This window comes from Cornus florida, unplaced genomic scaffold (assembly GCF_030987335.1).
Source record: "Cornus florida cultivar Cherokee Brave unplaced genomic scaffold, ASM3098733v1 CherokeeBrave_3.0.0_Hap2_Chr10, whole genome shotgun sequence".
In the NCBI taxonomy this organism is placed as follows: Eukaryota; Viridiplantae; Streptophyta; class Magnoliopsida; order Cornales; family Cornaceae; genus Cornus; species Cornus florida.
In genome coordinates, this window is record NW_026775580.1 from 114,926,250 (window position 1) to 114,943,257 (window position 17,008).

The window sequence follows — 17,008 nt, forward strand, 5'->3', positions numbered from 1 at the left end:
GGTAATCTCAGAATCTCTGTTATAGCAGCTTTGAGCAATGTTCTGGAGTTCATATCTGTAACACTGTTTTGGTTAACATTGCAAATGATGTCATGTCAACTCATCTAAGTTCATTTGCATTTTGGCACTACAATCATCTAAATAATATGCATTTTGTTTCCAGACTAGTTATCTTTTTCTCTTTTATTTTCCATTCTATCTTATGGAAACATTCACCCCACCCCCCCTTTCCTTTTTCCCTGGTAATGCCACTAGATGTAAACATGGTTCACTAATGAAGCCAGCAAAAAAAAATTCTTTTTCTTTTCCCTCTTTTGATTTGTAGCATATTCACGCAACCCTGGTATAGGAGAGCCTTGTAAGCATGTGCAACCAGCAATGTTAGTGAGAATGGATCTATAGCAATCCTCCATCTCTATTGAGAAAAAGAGAGAAGATAACTAGAAGAAATAAGCAAACTGGATCTAGAGAGCAGTTTTGTCCTGGGACCATATATGTCTTTGACAAGTTTAGACATTTGATGAACTTTCCCCATCAATATAGCATTCTGGTAAATAGATATATTTGGGTATGTGGTCAAGACTCAAAAGGAAACTATATGAGTTGGATTTGCAGTGAACAGCATAGGCAATTTGTTCACTCTTTCTTTGGCGTGCGTGACAGAGAGAGGCCGTTGCCACACTCAATGCTTCCATCGATTCTTTTGTTGTATAGTTATCTTGTTAATAACTCAAAGATTTGTTGTCATATTTGCAGTGAAAACATAGGCAATTTGTTCACTCTTTCTTTGGAGAGAGAGAGAGACTTGTTGCCACACGCAATGTTTCCTTTGATTCTTTTTGTCATATAGTAACTTATCAAAAATAAATAAAAAATCCTTATGTCGTATAGTTGTCTTCCTTGTTAATAACTCAAAAGATTTGGTGTCATATTTTAATGAAGTTCTCTGTTTTTTAATATCGAGTACTATTTTATGACTTCTTTAGAGATTTTATATTTATGTTAATGGCTAGTTCCATTCCCAGGTCACCCTTCAAAGTATCCTTGGAAATTGGTAATCCCAGTTACTGTATTTTATATGTTTGTATGTTAAACGTTGATTCCTAAACATATGAGACAAATTTAGTCCCAACTAGCATGTAGAGTAGGTGATGCATGGGATATTTGAACAATATGAGAATGGGAAAAAATAAAAAGAATGATTGAGATCTTTAAACGACCAATGAAAATTTCTCTTGCGTATTTATTATTAGTGTAAATTATATTTGGATACAAATACCTTTTCGTCATGTAATATTGTAGTGGGGTTGGACTAAGCATGGGATTTTGACATTTTCTGCACAATATGGTTGCCCTAAAATTTATTTCCTTATTTTACTCTTGACATTTGTTGTGCTTTAAGATATTAAAAACACATAATGTTAATTTTAAAAAAAATTATATTCAGGGTTTAAATAGTTTGGGTATAATTTTCAAAATAGAAGTGATGATATGAAAGTTTTGATAAGAGGAGGAAAAGTAATTCAAGGATGAAGAAGAGGATTAATTAATATATTGTTGCAACAAATATTAATAAATTTATATTTACTATGCATGTCTTTGCTAGACTGTTCTTCCTACATTGCTTTTAAGAATTTGTTGTAGGAGCTTGTTCATGTCATTTTTATTGCCATTTTAAATGCTTCTATCTAGTCTTTCTTGTTATAATCACATAACTTATTAAAAACTCAAAGACTTGTCCTATCTTTGGTTAAGGTATGTTTGTTGCGCAATACTTTTGACTGTTTCTCAAAGAGGCTTATATTTCTAAATTTTTTTTTGACAATTACTATTCCAAGCAATTGCCTGATTTAGAGCGCAACTAGCATGTCGAGTAGGTAGCACCGTAGCACAAGTATTTTTTGAACAAACGGAGAATCATAAAAATGAAAAAAGCATTATTATATATATTTTTATCATATATAGTAGGATGAGTCTGTGGATGTCTATTGAACATATGTATATCTGCAAATCATATCAAAAGATTGTATTAGCTATTGATTTTTTTTATTTTTTTATTTTTTAAAATTACTTTTACAAGCCAAAAAAAAAAAAAAATTGATTGTTTAAAGGTAGACATGATAGAAAAATAAAAGACTTCTCAAATTTTAAAATCTGGAACAAGGGGAATTGAGTATAAATTTGTTTATGTTGAATGCATAGGCAAAGAAACTAAAACAAAGTACTTTCGTAAAATTCATCAGAATTTACAAGGTTGAAGATGGAAGCAACTGCACAAAATAGCTTCTCAATTCCTAACCTTTTCATTCTCTCTCTATGGGAATCTATACCATATATATATGACAATGTCTGAATTTGTGTTATCTACCTGACAGAGCCTCAGTTTCTTCATCTTTATTCCTAACTGCTGAGGAGTTGCTGGGAAAAGAGGGTTGATGAGAGAGTTTGGAAGCTGCTAAGGACATGGAACATTCATTCCACGACTTCTTCTTGGCGAATGAAATGTTCCTGCTGCTTTGTAGACAAGAGGTCGAGCATGCAACTTTTGACTTGTGCAGAGCACAGCTGCAGTTGCGATGGTAAGGCCTTCGCTCAATATCCATGTCATACATTGATATGCTTCCCTCAAAGACGCACCGTAACATCATCTCTGCTGCTCCGGTGGTCATTCTCCCTCCCTCTCTCTCTCGACTGTGTGTTTAAGATGTGGGTTGTAAGGATGTATGTGAGTACGTGGAGTGGAGTGTCTTGAAAGTTTTGCATGTTTTTTGAAGGGTTTATATAGAGCAGGAAATGAGCGTTTGGTGTATGGTAGACTTGGTGGCGTGGAGTATTCGAGGGAGGAAAATAAGTATTAAGGAGTAGAATTCAAGAGTAGTTGGCAGGGTTCTTGCCGAAGTTAGTTACATACCTTGCTAAGGGTTTTAGAAAGACATATTTTCCTAGGAAATTTTCAGTTCCTACCTACCTATAGAACCTATTATGTTAGGACTAGGAGGGAAGAGTGGCTTGGCTTAGTTTGGTTCGGCTTAGCTTTGTAAGTCACATTGTAGGAGGAATATTTTTGGCATAGTTAGGGCCGTTGAACATGTTTTTGACTAACTAACCAGACTTTGTTGTGCCATTTCATCGTTATGTGAAAAAGGGGTGATTATTTCTATGCAATAAAGGATCTAGGTTTAAGTGTGTCATTTTGTTCAAGTTTTGTGGCCCACTAGGTATTCACACATAATGTATCTTGTAGTTCTTCTATGTAACTTTTGCATTGTTTAAATGGTAGAAATTGTTGTCCCGTGATCTTTGAACGATTCCAAACATCAAAGAGTCCTTTTCCTTCCATCCAAACACAAAACGATGAAATATTGTAAGAGCTCGTAAATAATTGGATCAACTGTCCCTTTCCTCTAGTTTCCTCCATTATTGCAATTTATCAACTGGGCCTTGTACTGCTTTGCGTGGTAGGTTTAACAAATGGGCTTTAGATTATTTATCCTGGGCCATCTGATGATGAATCTGGATCCACTCACCCAGATTTGCAATCACATTACCGTCATTTGACTTAGTTGTGCGTAACAAAGTAAAGAGATCGATCCACCGGATGAGTTAACCACAATGTTTTGAACTATGTTCGGCACAAATGTTAGAGTTTCACTAAGGACGTATTGCAACTTCCAACATAAAAATCTTACATGCCTCTACAAAAATATTGGACCCAAGTCCCAAACCAGTAGTTCGGGAACTATTGTATGTAGCACATTTTTTTTTTTTTTCAATACGACTTTAAAGGCCTAGAAATACCATCTTGTTCAACTTTTATTTTGCTTTTAATTGGTAAATTTTTTGGTACGTCATAATGGTACTAATAATTGTGACTGGATGTGAATAAATTGAAAGAAACACATAATTGGAGTATGTGGTTCTCTCACTCTCTGTCTTCCAGCTAAACCGAGGCACAAGGCCCATAACACAAAAAGGCTAGTACTGTTGACCTAAACCAAAATAAGAGGGGCATAGATCTTCAAAACAATAAGCCCATGACTTGGCACGTGTCGCTGCCTTGCGGTGATTTATAGGGCGGTAAGGTGTAACCTCCTCCTTTTTTTCGATATACTATACGTAATTAATTATTGTTATTTATATCAATATTCGGAGTATCAAATATCGAGGTAGGTCATTTAGAATTTTTATGTTTTGACGATTCTGTAATTCCGAAGTGATGGTGTCATCTGATTGCGTCGATATGTCCGTTATTGGAACTCATTTGCCGACGGTAGTGCTTTTTTTCTTCTTAATAATTTTCTGTTCTAAAGAAATAATAAAGCAATACTAAATAATCCTTCGAAAAAAAAATTAAAAAATTAAATAAAAACAGAAAGTACCCAATGAAAATGTTTGCTTTGTTTGGTGTTGCTATATGTTTTTTTATTTTTCTTTCTTTCTCAAAAAGTATAAATATTCATATATGTTGTATATATAGAGAGAGACTAAACTTTACATGGATGGTGAGAGGCGTGTGAGTGGTGTTTGTTTTTCTTGGCAATGACAAAAAAAAAAAAAAAAAAAAAAAAAAAAAAAAAAAAAAACCCTTTATATGAGAGGTTTAGGCTGCTACACAGGTGGCCCAACATGAACAATAACTGCACCAATTACAAGATTGGCCCAGAAGCCCCACTGTAAATACAATTTTCGTCACTTAATTGTGTTTGGAGAAAAATATAAAGGAAAATTATATTCAATAAATTTACAATATTATATTTTAGATTTAAAGGATAAATATATAAATAAGAAGTGGTAAGACAAATATAAAATTGTGGGAACATCAATACAGTCCTAGTGGCCATTTAAAAGATTAAAAAAAAGTTAAAGATAATAAAAACATTCCTAGGACTAATATGGTACTTTGATTTTGTATTTTATATTTGCAACATACTTGTATATAATAATATACTGGCGTAATTTGCATCCTCCAAATCCTTCTATTATTTTTATTTTCCTTTAAAAGTTTATACCAAATACAATATGACATTTTCCAGTATTAACTTTTCTTCTCTCTTGGACTGGGCGAAAATATATATATATATATATTAGGGTAAAGTGTAAAAAACACCCTAAATTATTGGTTTTTTGTAATTAATCCACCTGAACTAAAGATTGTCTTCTAAATTATTGATTTGTTGCAATGAAAGACAAACTCATCACAAAAGACTATTTCATCCTTTGTTATTAAATTTGTCATTTCTTATTAAATTATTTTTTATTATATTTTCTTTTATTTAAATATTAATTATACCATTTATATTAATTTTAGAATTAGTATTAATTGATTATAAAAATAGAAAAATAAATAAATTTGTAGCTATCATTTTCTAAAATGATTAACTTATTATAAAAAAATTATTATACTCACTTTAAAAAATAATAATAATAATATAAAAAAATATCTTCTTTTTCAAACAATATTCATGAAAAATTAATAAATTACGTAAAGAGAAAATGTCTTCTTTTTAATGCAATATGTTCATGAAAATTAAGAAATTACTTAAAATATTTTCAAAATTTTCTATTTAAGATTTTTGTTTAAATAATTAACTTAAACGATTAAAGGAAACTTATACAAATTTAATGGAAAATATTTTATCAAATTAGTATGAATTTTTTTAATAATTTATTTTAACAAGAAAAATATATAAAGTATAATTTAATAAGAAATGATATTATGGTCATTTAATGAAAAATATGTAAGATAATGGGACATTTTTGTAACTAAATGTAATCATTTAGAGAGTTTTATGTACAAAACACAGTTTAAGAGGATTATTTATAGTCTTTTGAACTTTACCCAATATTTTTATTAGCTATTCACTAAGGCTGTTTTTCTAACGAAAAACTATTACTCCGCGTATCAGAATAAGCAAGGATTAGTCTTTTGTTTCTTCTATTAAAAGATCAGTAAGAATGGCGTTGGGCGTTGAACTAATTAAAGTAACCGACACCGACCACATGAGCTGTCTTTGCTTTGGAGAAGTGTGTGCCATGTTCAATATATAATATATATATATATAGAGAGAGAGAGAGAGAGAGAGAGAACTATTCTAATGCATAAAAATATGAAAGAACCCTTGTATGTCACATGATTGTTGCTGTAAGTACAAAAATTCACTAGAGTTCTATGGTCATGGACAAAACCATGCTTATGCTTCTCAAAATAATGTATCAGTTGTAAGAAATTAATGTTTTTTTTTTTCGGTAATTAAATTAATGTTATGTGCAAAAAAATTAATGTATCAGTTGTAAGAAATTAATGTTATGTGCAAAAAAAAAAAGTATTTGAACCCCTTAATCTATCAAGCATATACTAATTAACAATAAATAAATTAATTAATTAAAAAAAGAATTAATATAGGTCCCAATTCAAGCCATTAAAGGCCGTTATAACTTATTACTCATAGGCCTTGAAATCATTTTTCTTTCAGAATTATTGTAGTACGTAGCCCATGAAGACAATAAAATCACATACACGCACACAGTAGTTAATGTAACCAGACGTGTTTAAAACATAAATTTTACGTTTTTACAATCTCAACTAGTTTGAAAAACAAATTAAGGACAAAAACATCAAACCTTAAAATGAAACATGATTAAGGATCTCTTGTTTCTTTTTCTTCATTAATCAAAGGTACCTTCAGTTCTCTCCTAGCAGCCTCTGCCGTGACGGTAACAGGGGAGGAACAGGACGACGGATGGGCGGAGGAGGCCATCAAATTCAAGGCTAGACAACCGTCGCTCCACGACCGTCTGATGGGATACGATAAGTTTGATGCACTAGTATGGGAACAATGGCCACGTGATTTGTGGAGCGCACAGCTACAATTTTTATGGTAGGGCCGCCTCTGTATCCCCATATCCGACCCCGAAATGCATCCTTCGTATCCACCCCGATATAGGCCGTCTCCACCTCCCGTCGCCATTCCTCTCCACTTTCTCTCTCTAAAAATGTTACTTTTTTTTATTGCTCACCGCTATATGTGTGTGGCCTTGTGCTATATATATATAAGGTGTTCAATGAATTATAGATGCCCGACAGGTAAGCGTTGTTGAAAAAAAAAAAAAAAAAACTTGTAAACTGAAAAAGAATAATTAAACGTGTAATAAATAAAAAGGTATAATGTTCATAACAAAACCTGTATCAAAATTAATAGTAACAGGAGTGATTTGTAGATATATAAAAGTTCAGTGGGACTATTACAATTTTCAATTTAATATGCTAATCAATCACACGAGGAATCAAATAAGCGTGGACGTATCGCGGCATATGTGGCGTATTTTTCCAAGGATCCCTAAGTACTAGCGTCCTACTAACCGTGCCACGTTGGAGTCCCCATTTTAGAGAGAGAAAAAACATGGAGTGAAGTTACCAACAAAACACACATAGTTTGCCTCAAAAGCAAGCAAGAGGACTTATTGATTATGAGTGTCTTGAATTCCAAGCCCAATAAATTATAATCCCAAGTGGTATTGGTTTTGTTGTTGTGAAACCCAGAGTGTCTTTTTTTTTAAAAAAAATAAAAAAAATTTAATTTTATGGACAAAAATAATACATAGGTGAATTGGTTTATTTGACACACCATTTATTTTGAAGGGGACCGATGGTTCTTTAGGAAGAGCATGTTGACTTTCATTATATTTGTCACCACAAAATGTTTCAGGCCTGCTTGATAATCAATTTTGTTTTGGGTTTACAAATTACTCTCATTTTTTTATGCACGGTATAAGTAGGCCTAATAACAGAAGGACCAGCCCAGCTCTATTGGTAGTGACTGATAGCCCAAAAGAGGCAATTAAGAAGCCTAGTTACAAAATAAGCCCAAACCAAATTAAACAAGCCCAAAGCAAGTCAATTTGGGAGCGTATATCATGTGAGATGATCAATAACGGTTAACACAGTCAAGTGGTGTTTGCATTTTCAATTTCGTATGAACACAAAATAGTATTTGTTCAGCTACAAATGCAAAAACAAGTGAGGACGAAATCTTGTTGCTTTTTGCTTTCATATATATTTTATTATTATTATTATTATTATTATTATTATTTTATATTAATACCAACTTACCAACAAAGACAATTCCCAAACTAGCTCCTCTTAGTTATTTGGTTGGGTGGTTCTATAGATATCCCTCCCCGAGTATTTAATAGCTACCTCGATCCCACATGATCTCCAAAATGAATGAATGAATAATTCCATCCCTTTCAATAAATTGAAGAGTAGTAAATATATATAGTTTTTTTTTTCTGAAAAAGAAAATTTATTAAAATAATTTGAAGATAAAAAGTGTCAATCGTAATTTGAAAACATCCATATTTACATGTCATATATCTTTCTAGCTAAAACCCATTGATTAGTAGGCTTTCTTTCCATTTACATCCATGAAAGCTACGTATACAATTAAGAAAATATTAGAAACCCCGCCTTACTTTTTATATATCTTTCTAAAACCTGGAATGCCCAAGACCTTGATTAGTATCTATCATTATCATCTCATCTTTTATTTATTCTAAAAAAATGGGTGTGAGTTATTCTTATTTCGGGCTGTTTGACAATTATTTTGGAGACGAAACAATGTTTTGTTATTTTGTTTTAGGACAAATTATAATGATTTCTCGTGAGATTTGGCTTAATTGTAATTAAACTTGAGATTTGTCTCTTTTTTTTTTTTTTTTTTTTTTTTTTTTTTTTTTTTTTTGCAGAGACCCCTATATCGAATTTTGCTTTAAATTTACTTATCTATCCTCCTTATTATATAGTGAAAAAATAAACAAAATATTCTAAAAATAGAAAATGACCATTTTGCCCACGAATATTCACCATTATAACAGATGAGACCATTGCGGCGATGGTGGCTGGGTCTGCAACAAAGAAGGTGCCGAGGTTTTGGGTTAACGTCGAGGTTGATCTCGACATGGCGACGGCGATGATTCTGGTCTGGCGGCAAGGACGCGATGATTCTGGTCTGGCGGCAAGGACGCGATGATTCTGGTCTGGCGGCAAGGACGCCATGATGCTGATTTCCGGCGTCGGAAAGGGAGCCCCTGGCTGGAATTCATCGCCTACTGCGTATTCGACCGTCTGGACTCCCTTTTCGACGCCAGATTCTGGTTCCAACGAAACCGACTACTTCGGTGTGAACTACGGGATCTTGATCTCCACATACAACTCACAGACGTCAAAACCTCTACTACCGCCACTAAAATATGGCTGTATTCACTGCCAGTCTACCACCATTAGAAACGCCCCCACCACCACCGATTGTGGTGGTGCTATCGATTATTAGGAGTTTAGGTTGGTTTTGGCCTCTGCAAAATCATTTGAATCAAACCTAAGAAAAAATATAAAATCGAAGGTAAACACATTCACCCAAATGGCCAAGGATCTCACTGGTAGTGTGGGTCGGAGATCAAGATCATGGATCAAGCTAAGATCAATATCATAGATACGCCCTACAACAAACTCTGAAATTCCAACCCATAATATATATGGATTTTTACTAATACACGACCTTAAAGCCCAAATACTACAATATAATGAGGTCAAATTTTGGCTAGACTTAAAAAATTGGAGGACCATACAAACTTTTTCTTAAAGATGGAGGGACCACATGAACTATTTCTATAAAATGAACTTAAATTCTACTCTGAATCATACAATAATCAATATTACTATAATGACCTAAACTATAAATTATTATAACATAACAACCTTAGAACATAAAATAAGCTTAAGAAAAAATTTTTGAACAAACTATTTAATATTTTTAAAATATTTTTAAAGTTTTTCACAATAAATTAAAATTTCACTGTATATTAATATAGACTTATAGACTTATAGATTTCTTTAGACAAAAAATCTTATATATAAATTAAATTTAACGAAACGGTATAAACTCTGATACCAAAATTAAATCGAATGCCGCCAAGATAGAAACATGGAATAACATAGAGATAAATTTAATAATTAAATCACAGAAATGACTGTCGAACCTAATAATGCTATGATAACGCTCTGTAAAAACACCTTCTTTAATAGATGTATTACATTATTTATAATTATAAGTTCTATTCTTCGTTGAAGGCTAAGTGTTCCATTACCGGATTCTAGAGAAGTGTAATAGTTTCTGAGCGCTGTTTGCAAGAATTCTAGAATTTTTATAAGTTCTTCTTTAGTTAAATTGTGCATAAAATAAATTTTAAGGATGAAAATATAATTTAAACTTAATAAAGAGGTTCAAATAGAAAGTTTCACTTGTGGTTCATGATATAGTATAAAATATATACTACTTTGTATAGTAAAATATTTTTACTACTACCAGTTTTATGTAAAATTCCCTATTATATATATATATATATATATATAAACACACATACGGGTATATATATATATGACTATATAAATACACACATACGGAGTGTGTGTGTATATATATGTATACATGTCTAACCCACCATCAATGAACCAAATAGATCCACCACCTAGCCATATTTCCCTTCCACATGCTTCCTCCATTGCAAGATGGCAACAAAATAGCCCAACCCCATGGAATCATAGTAATACAATGATAGAATAATTAAAAATCATATTGTTGATTACGGATAGAGCTTGCTGGTGAATTGAAGGTAATTGTGAATATCTGAGTGTGAACATGTGTACTTAATTTACAATTAGAGTTCTTCAATGTGTAAAAATTGGAACCAATTCGTAACAGGTGTTACTGTAAACTTCAACCTCTGGTCGAGAGAGGTGGGTGAGCTAGAGAGAGAAAGATGATGGCAACAAAATAACCCAACCCCATGGAATCCTAGTTATACAATGATAAAATAATTAAAAAGCATATTGTTGATTACGGATAGGGCTTGCTGGTGAATTGAAGGTAATTGTGAATATTGAGTGTGAACATGTGTACTTAAATTACAACTAAAGTTCTTTAATGTATAAAAATTGGAACCAATTCGTAACAGGTGTTACTGTAAACTTCAACCTCTGATCGAGTAAGGTGGGTGAGTTAGAGAGAGAAAGATGATGGCAACAAAATAACCCAACCCCACGGAATCCTAGTTATACAATGATAAAATAATTAAAAAGCATATTGTTGATTACGGATAGGGCTTACTGGTGAATTGAAGGTAATTGTGAATATTGAGTGTGAACATGTGTACTTAATTTACAACTAAAGTTCTTTAATGTATAAAAATTGGAACCAATTCGTAACAAACTTCAACCTCTGGTCGAGAGAAGTCGGTGAGTTAGAGAGAGAAAGATGATGGTCCACTGGTGGGGGAGTTAGAGAGAGAAAGACTAGTCTATTATTGTATTTTTTTTTTTTGTTATTTAATAATACAATGGGCATTTTGATCACTTCTAACTAAATTTTAGACAAAAAATACTTTTTGTACGAAGAGGAAGTCTTTGCAAAATTGGGTAAACCTTAAGGGGGTACACATTGTAACAAAATGACAAATTTTAGTTGCAATTAGGGAATGTGATTGTAGTTTGTCCTTTGTTTTATTATTCCAAACATAAATGTGTTTGGTAATTAATTTTTTTTGCATTAATTTCAAACTAAAAAATGACAAAAGAAAAAAGAAAAGAAAGGAAATTTGGTTGAAATTAAGATTTCAAAATATTGACTTTTTTATTTTTAGAGAAATTCTCGTCACATTTTTTTTTTTTTTTTCCCTGCACAGTGCTGTGTGCCTTTGTTATTACAGAATACAAGTATTGTTTTTCCCCTTGTTTTTCATCCATTTGAAAATAAAAACAACTGTCAGACAGGACCATTTGCCTGGATGCGTCTATATTATATCCTTGGCAGAGTATTCAATGTCTACCTCCGCCTCCATTAGTGTGCAATTATTGCATTCCCTTCAATCATTCAAGACCTTCAATCATTCAAGAGTGTGTATATATATATATATATATATTCTCCAACAGTTATATATATAGGTCTCAAAACTGAGATCTTTTGAATGAGTAATGACAGAGTTCAGGAGATTCATACATGTCATATATCTTTCTAAACCCATTGATAAGTAGGCTTGCTCGCCATTTTCATCCATGAAAGCTATATATACAAAGAAAAGGTTCAAACCCTGCCTTACTTTTTATATATCATTCTAAAATTAACCTGGTATGCATGCACAAGAGCTTGATTCGTATCCACCAACCCATCTTTTATTTAAGTAACTCTCAAGTTCAATTTTGATGTCCGTATAATTGCCTATTTGTTGGATTCATTTTTGGCAGGCAGTAGGTACATTTGGGAACAGTTAATGAATATTTGATTCATAATGGTGAGATCTAAGTCACACAATTCTTCTTAACAAGTGTGACTCTCACATTTCGAGCGCGCTTCCGCTCTCACGTTTCCGCACGTGTTTTCGCTCGAATTCTCACTATTTATGACATAATTTTGCCGCTCTAACGCTCCTACTTTCAAATTCGCTCTTGCTTTCGCTCCTACTCCGACTTTTTGTAGCTTAAGGTGAGACTGTACTTCTTTACCTTCCAAATTAGAAGATTAAGGGTTAAATTTTTCGTATGAGTGTGTGATTATATTTTTTATTACAAAAAAATATAAAACACGGTTTCTTATTGTCATTATATAATTTTGAAGGACACATCTCAAAGAAGAAAAATGAATTTGACCAACTTGTATGGTCTGATAGTAAATCAAAAAATGTCCTGAATATATAAAAAATGAGCTGATGATGTACCAGTTCTTCACATGAAACACGGTTACACTACAAACGATAGTATGATATCAGAGGATGACATCATGGAGGATGATATCAATAATTCGTTTCCCGTCTTCTGGTGACTTCTTCTCAGCAACAGAGGATTCCAAAAATAAATGCATGCGACAAATTAGTAGGCAATCAATATCCCGACTTTTGACAAAAGATGCGCTGATATATATTATAAATTAATCCAGCATTTGAATCATAAAAGTATGGTGGGGTTAAAGATTTAAGTGCGATTTAACCATTTCTTGGATAGGTAGCCACGTACTTTGTATGTAAGTCTACTTATCAATCGGTTCACACTTTCACTTTGCATGTAAGACGAGACTCTATACAGAAACTGGAAGATTATACGTAGTAGTGTGCTATAAGACAGTCAATACCAGACAGTCAATACCATCATTAGATATATATTTTGTGATGTTCTGAAAACTAAGTCAATTTATAATTATGAGTTTAAAATTTAAGTTTAAGATCGGAAGCGAAATTAAAATAGTTGTCCGTATTCAATAACTTGAAAATAACGACAAGAATAAAAACAACACTTTAGTAAGTGAGTTAGAAGGTAAGGACACTTATTTGCATTGCATGTTTTCGAAATAAAGGTTGCCGATATTTTTCTTAGGGCCTGTTTGATTTCCTAATTCAACGCTGAATGCAGAACACGGTAAGTGATTTTTTAAAATGAGTTTGTTTGATAAAATTTTAGGATACCGCTTAACATGGGAAGTACCATTTAAAAACATTCAAAATTTTAAGCGTAGGGAAGGTTACTTATTACTTATCGCAGTATACGGTAAGTGGTTAGATTTAAAAAATAACTTTTTATTAACTATTTTACCCTCGTATAATTGTGTTATCTCTTTTAGGATTTCTCTTTGCGATTTTTCTAATGAAAATGAATTACATGTAACAAATTTCAAAAAAATAAAAAACATAATTCTACCTAATATATTTTAATTTTTAAACACGTATATAGCCTTTTGGTTTCCATTTATATTGATTCACTCTAATAAACAATTATTTATGTAACAAAATTATATTCAATTTCACGTACTTTCTTTAATATTTTTAACACTATTTTTATAACCACACCATTTTTATACCCTACAAAAATATTATGTAATTATTTATACTACAAAAATATTATGTAATTATTTATATAATAGAATTATATTATCAGAAAAGAATTGTCTTTCACATACTTTCTTAACACTCTTTTCAATACTCTACCATGTAATCCAAAACCCATATATTTTAAAATTTATTTTCTTTAATCTTTTGTAACATTTTTTTTGATATCCAAAACCTATATACTTTAAATTTTTATTAATTATTTATATAATAGAATTAATTTTTTATTTTTATTTTTATTTTTTGTTAATCGTGGGTGTCCGGGCCAGCTTGCACGCACCTCGACTAATCCCACGAGGCCCTGAAAATATATAATAGAATTATGATCCTAGATGAGAATTCTTTTTCACTTTCCTTAATTTTTATAACACATTTTTTAATACCCTACATAAATATTATGTAATTCAAAGCACATATATTTTAAATTTTACTTTCTTTAATTTCTGTAACACCATACATATATAAATATTATGTAATCCAAAACCAATAGATTTAAAATTTCCATCAAATATATATATAATATAATTTTATTCCTAAATAAGAATTCTTTTTCAAGTATTTTCCTTAATCTTTGTAACACCCTTTTCAATACCCTACCTAAATATTATTCAATCCAAAACTCATATATTTTAAATATTATGTAATACAAAATCCATATATTTATTTATTTCATTGAGTGAATGTGGTTGTTTTATTAATATTTTTGAATTATAAATATAAAATTGTTATGAGTATCAGATATTGAGGGCAAAAATGTAATATGTATAACTTTCAGACTTCAGTTTTTATACATAACAAACAATCTTAATAAGTTCAGCACTTAAAATTAAAATGTAATCAAACAGGTTTTCAAATTAATACATTCAGTGCTTAAAGTTTCAACACTTAAAATTCAGTACTTGAAATTTTCAGTATTTAATTTTCAGTTTTATCAAACAGTACCTTAGTGTAAAACCTTCGAATTCAGGTCTGGCCAACTTCAATCGGTTCAAGAACAAGCTGAACCATTTATAGCTTCGTTTTTTTTTAAAAAAAAAAAAAAAAAACACTGCCAACTTGAACCGATTCATGGCAGCTAAACCGGTTCAAGTTCTACACCAGTTTTTGGTAACTTCGTTTCCTACTCTGTTTTAACTTCCTATTCTGTATAGACTTTCTCCAAAAACCTTATGCACGAAATTGACTTATTTTAAGTTCAATTAGGGTTTCAAAAGTCTACATAAATATATTTTCTCACTTAGGGTTGTGTGGCTTTTTGCATTAAAATTCTGATTTTCATTAAAAGCCTTTTTGGTGATATTTTTAAGAACATACACACTATATATATACACCCGAGTGAATTTAGGGTGTTGTTCATATCCTGATCGTGTTCAAGTCTATTGAATATTGCATATACAACGACAAGAAAAAGCCGATCTTATTTCTTCTATTATAAAATCATATTCGAATAAGAAAATTTCAGATCACACTTTGAAGGGATTAAGGCACTTGCTAAGTGTTGTTGATCTTCTACCAATCCTTCTATAAGGTTCGAGGCATAAGTCTGAAGTCGACAGTTGTTGGACGGGAAGTCGTAAAGTCAGGGACATTCAGCGGATTGAGTCTTAGTAGAGCGAATGGGTTTAAGTCTAAATCAAAGTTCGATATACTTTACTTCATACATAGTGGATCTTTTTACACTTGGGATAGCGCACAAAATCTCGAAGTTTTTCAATTGGTTTCCTCGCTAAAATCCGGTGCCACTCTAAACTTTACTTGCATTTAATTTGTGTGATTGTTTAAATAACAGGTAATTTTTATAGAGTAAATTGGATTAAAAAAAACACGTGATTAATTCCTCTTTAAAAACAGTTTTAAAAACTCAAATTTCACACAACCTATTCCGCTGCACAACTCACAATTGGTATCAGAGCCAATCTCTATACTTTGAGTTGATCCTAGTGGAAAGTTTTTATTTATTTTTAAAAATTATTTCATTATGTCTTATGTTTTGAAAGAGGGTGGATCTGACAACGAGGTTCTTTATTCGAAAGAGGCAATTACAATTTTTGGAAATAAAAAATGAAAGCTTGTTTGCAAAATTCAGGAGGTATAGTCTGGGGTATTATTAAGACAAGCTACACAACTCCGACTGAGGAAAAGACACAGGATGGTAAGACTACTCAAGTTTTGAAAGACACCTTCACTTACACTGCCCTTGAGACTGAGCGTAATGATGCTAATGGAAAAGTTTTGTATGCAATAATTAATTCTGTTTTACCATCTGAATATGCTAGAATTTCTTATTGTAAAATTGCTAAAACCGCTTGGGATATTTTGTAGGTCACTCATGAAGGAACATCAAAAGTAAAGCTATCCAAAATTCAGATGTTTTCTCATAAGTTTAGGAATATTGTGTTGAAAGAAGATGAAACTTTTTCTGACTTTTATTCTAGTCTTCTCGAAATAAATTTGAACTCCATCACTTAGGCAAAAGAATTAGTGATTAGAAAATTTGTAAGAAAATCTTGAAATCTTTACCCAAGAGATTTTAGATTAAGGTAGAAACGATCACTGAACATTGGGATTTGTCTAGTACTAAAGTAGACGAGATTGTGGGTTCTTTGAAAAATTCTGCGATGAAGAATTTTAGTCAAATTCAAAAAGAAAAAATTTGGCTTTAAAGTCAACTCAAGTTGATAACATTGTTAATTCTAATTCTGATGAAGATTTAGCACTCATAACAAGACAATTTAATCATTTTTTGCAAAAATAAAGGAAAAGGAATGGCAATGGGACCAATCCTCGTCATTTTAATAATGGTTCAACTTTAAAGATGAATGAAAAGAAAGGGCAAGAATCAAAATAAACTGAACTTACTTGTTGAAATTGTAGTGGCAAAGGTCACACTTCAACTGTTTTGTAATGACCCGAACCCGAGGGTCTGAATCACTAACTGGGTCCTTATCCAAACCCGATGTCAACTAAGGACACTACCGTCCTTTCCTACGTCAATATATAATATACGAGTCATACCAGAGTTTTAAAAATAATAATAATAATAATAATGAGATCATAACTACAAAATAGGTTAAACAGTCCA

General features: G+C 31.7%; 1 protein-coding gene across 1 annotated transcript; it reads right to left on the reverse strand.

The window, feature by feature from the left end:
* Positions 1-6,638: 6,638 nt before the first annotated feature.
* LOC132278443 (uncharacterized) lies at positions 6,639-6,968 on the reverse strand. The gene has a single exon (XM_059780230.1). It carries the CDS (start codon positions 6,966-6,968, stop codon positions 6,639-6,641), a length of 330 nt encoding a protein of 109 aa, XP_059636213.1.
* Positions 6,969-17,008: the final 10,040 nt, after the last annotated feature.

What these genes read in the sequence shown, in the direction of transcription:
- LOC132278443 (XM_059780230.1), bottom strand. Translation starts at nt 6,968, where the DNA reads ATGGCGACGGGAGGTGGAGACGGCCTATATCGGGGTGGATACGAAGGA.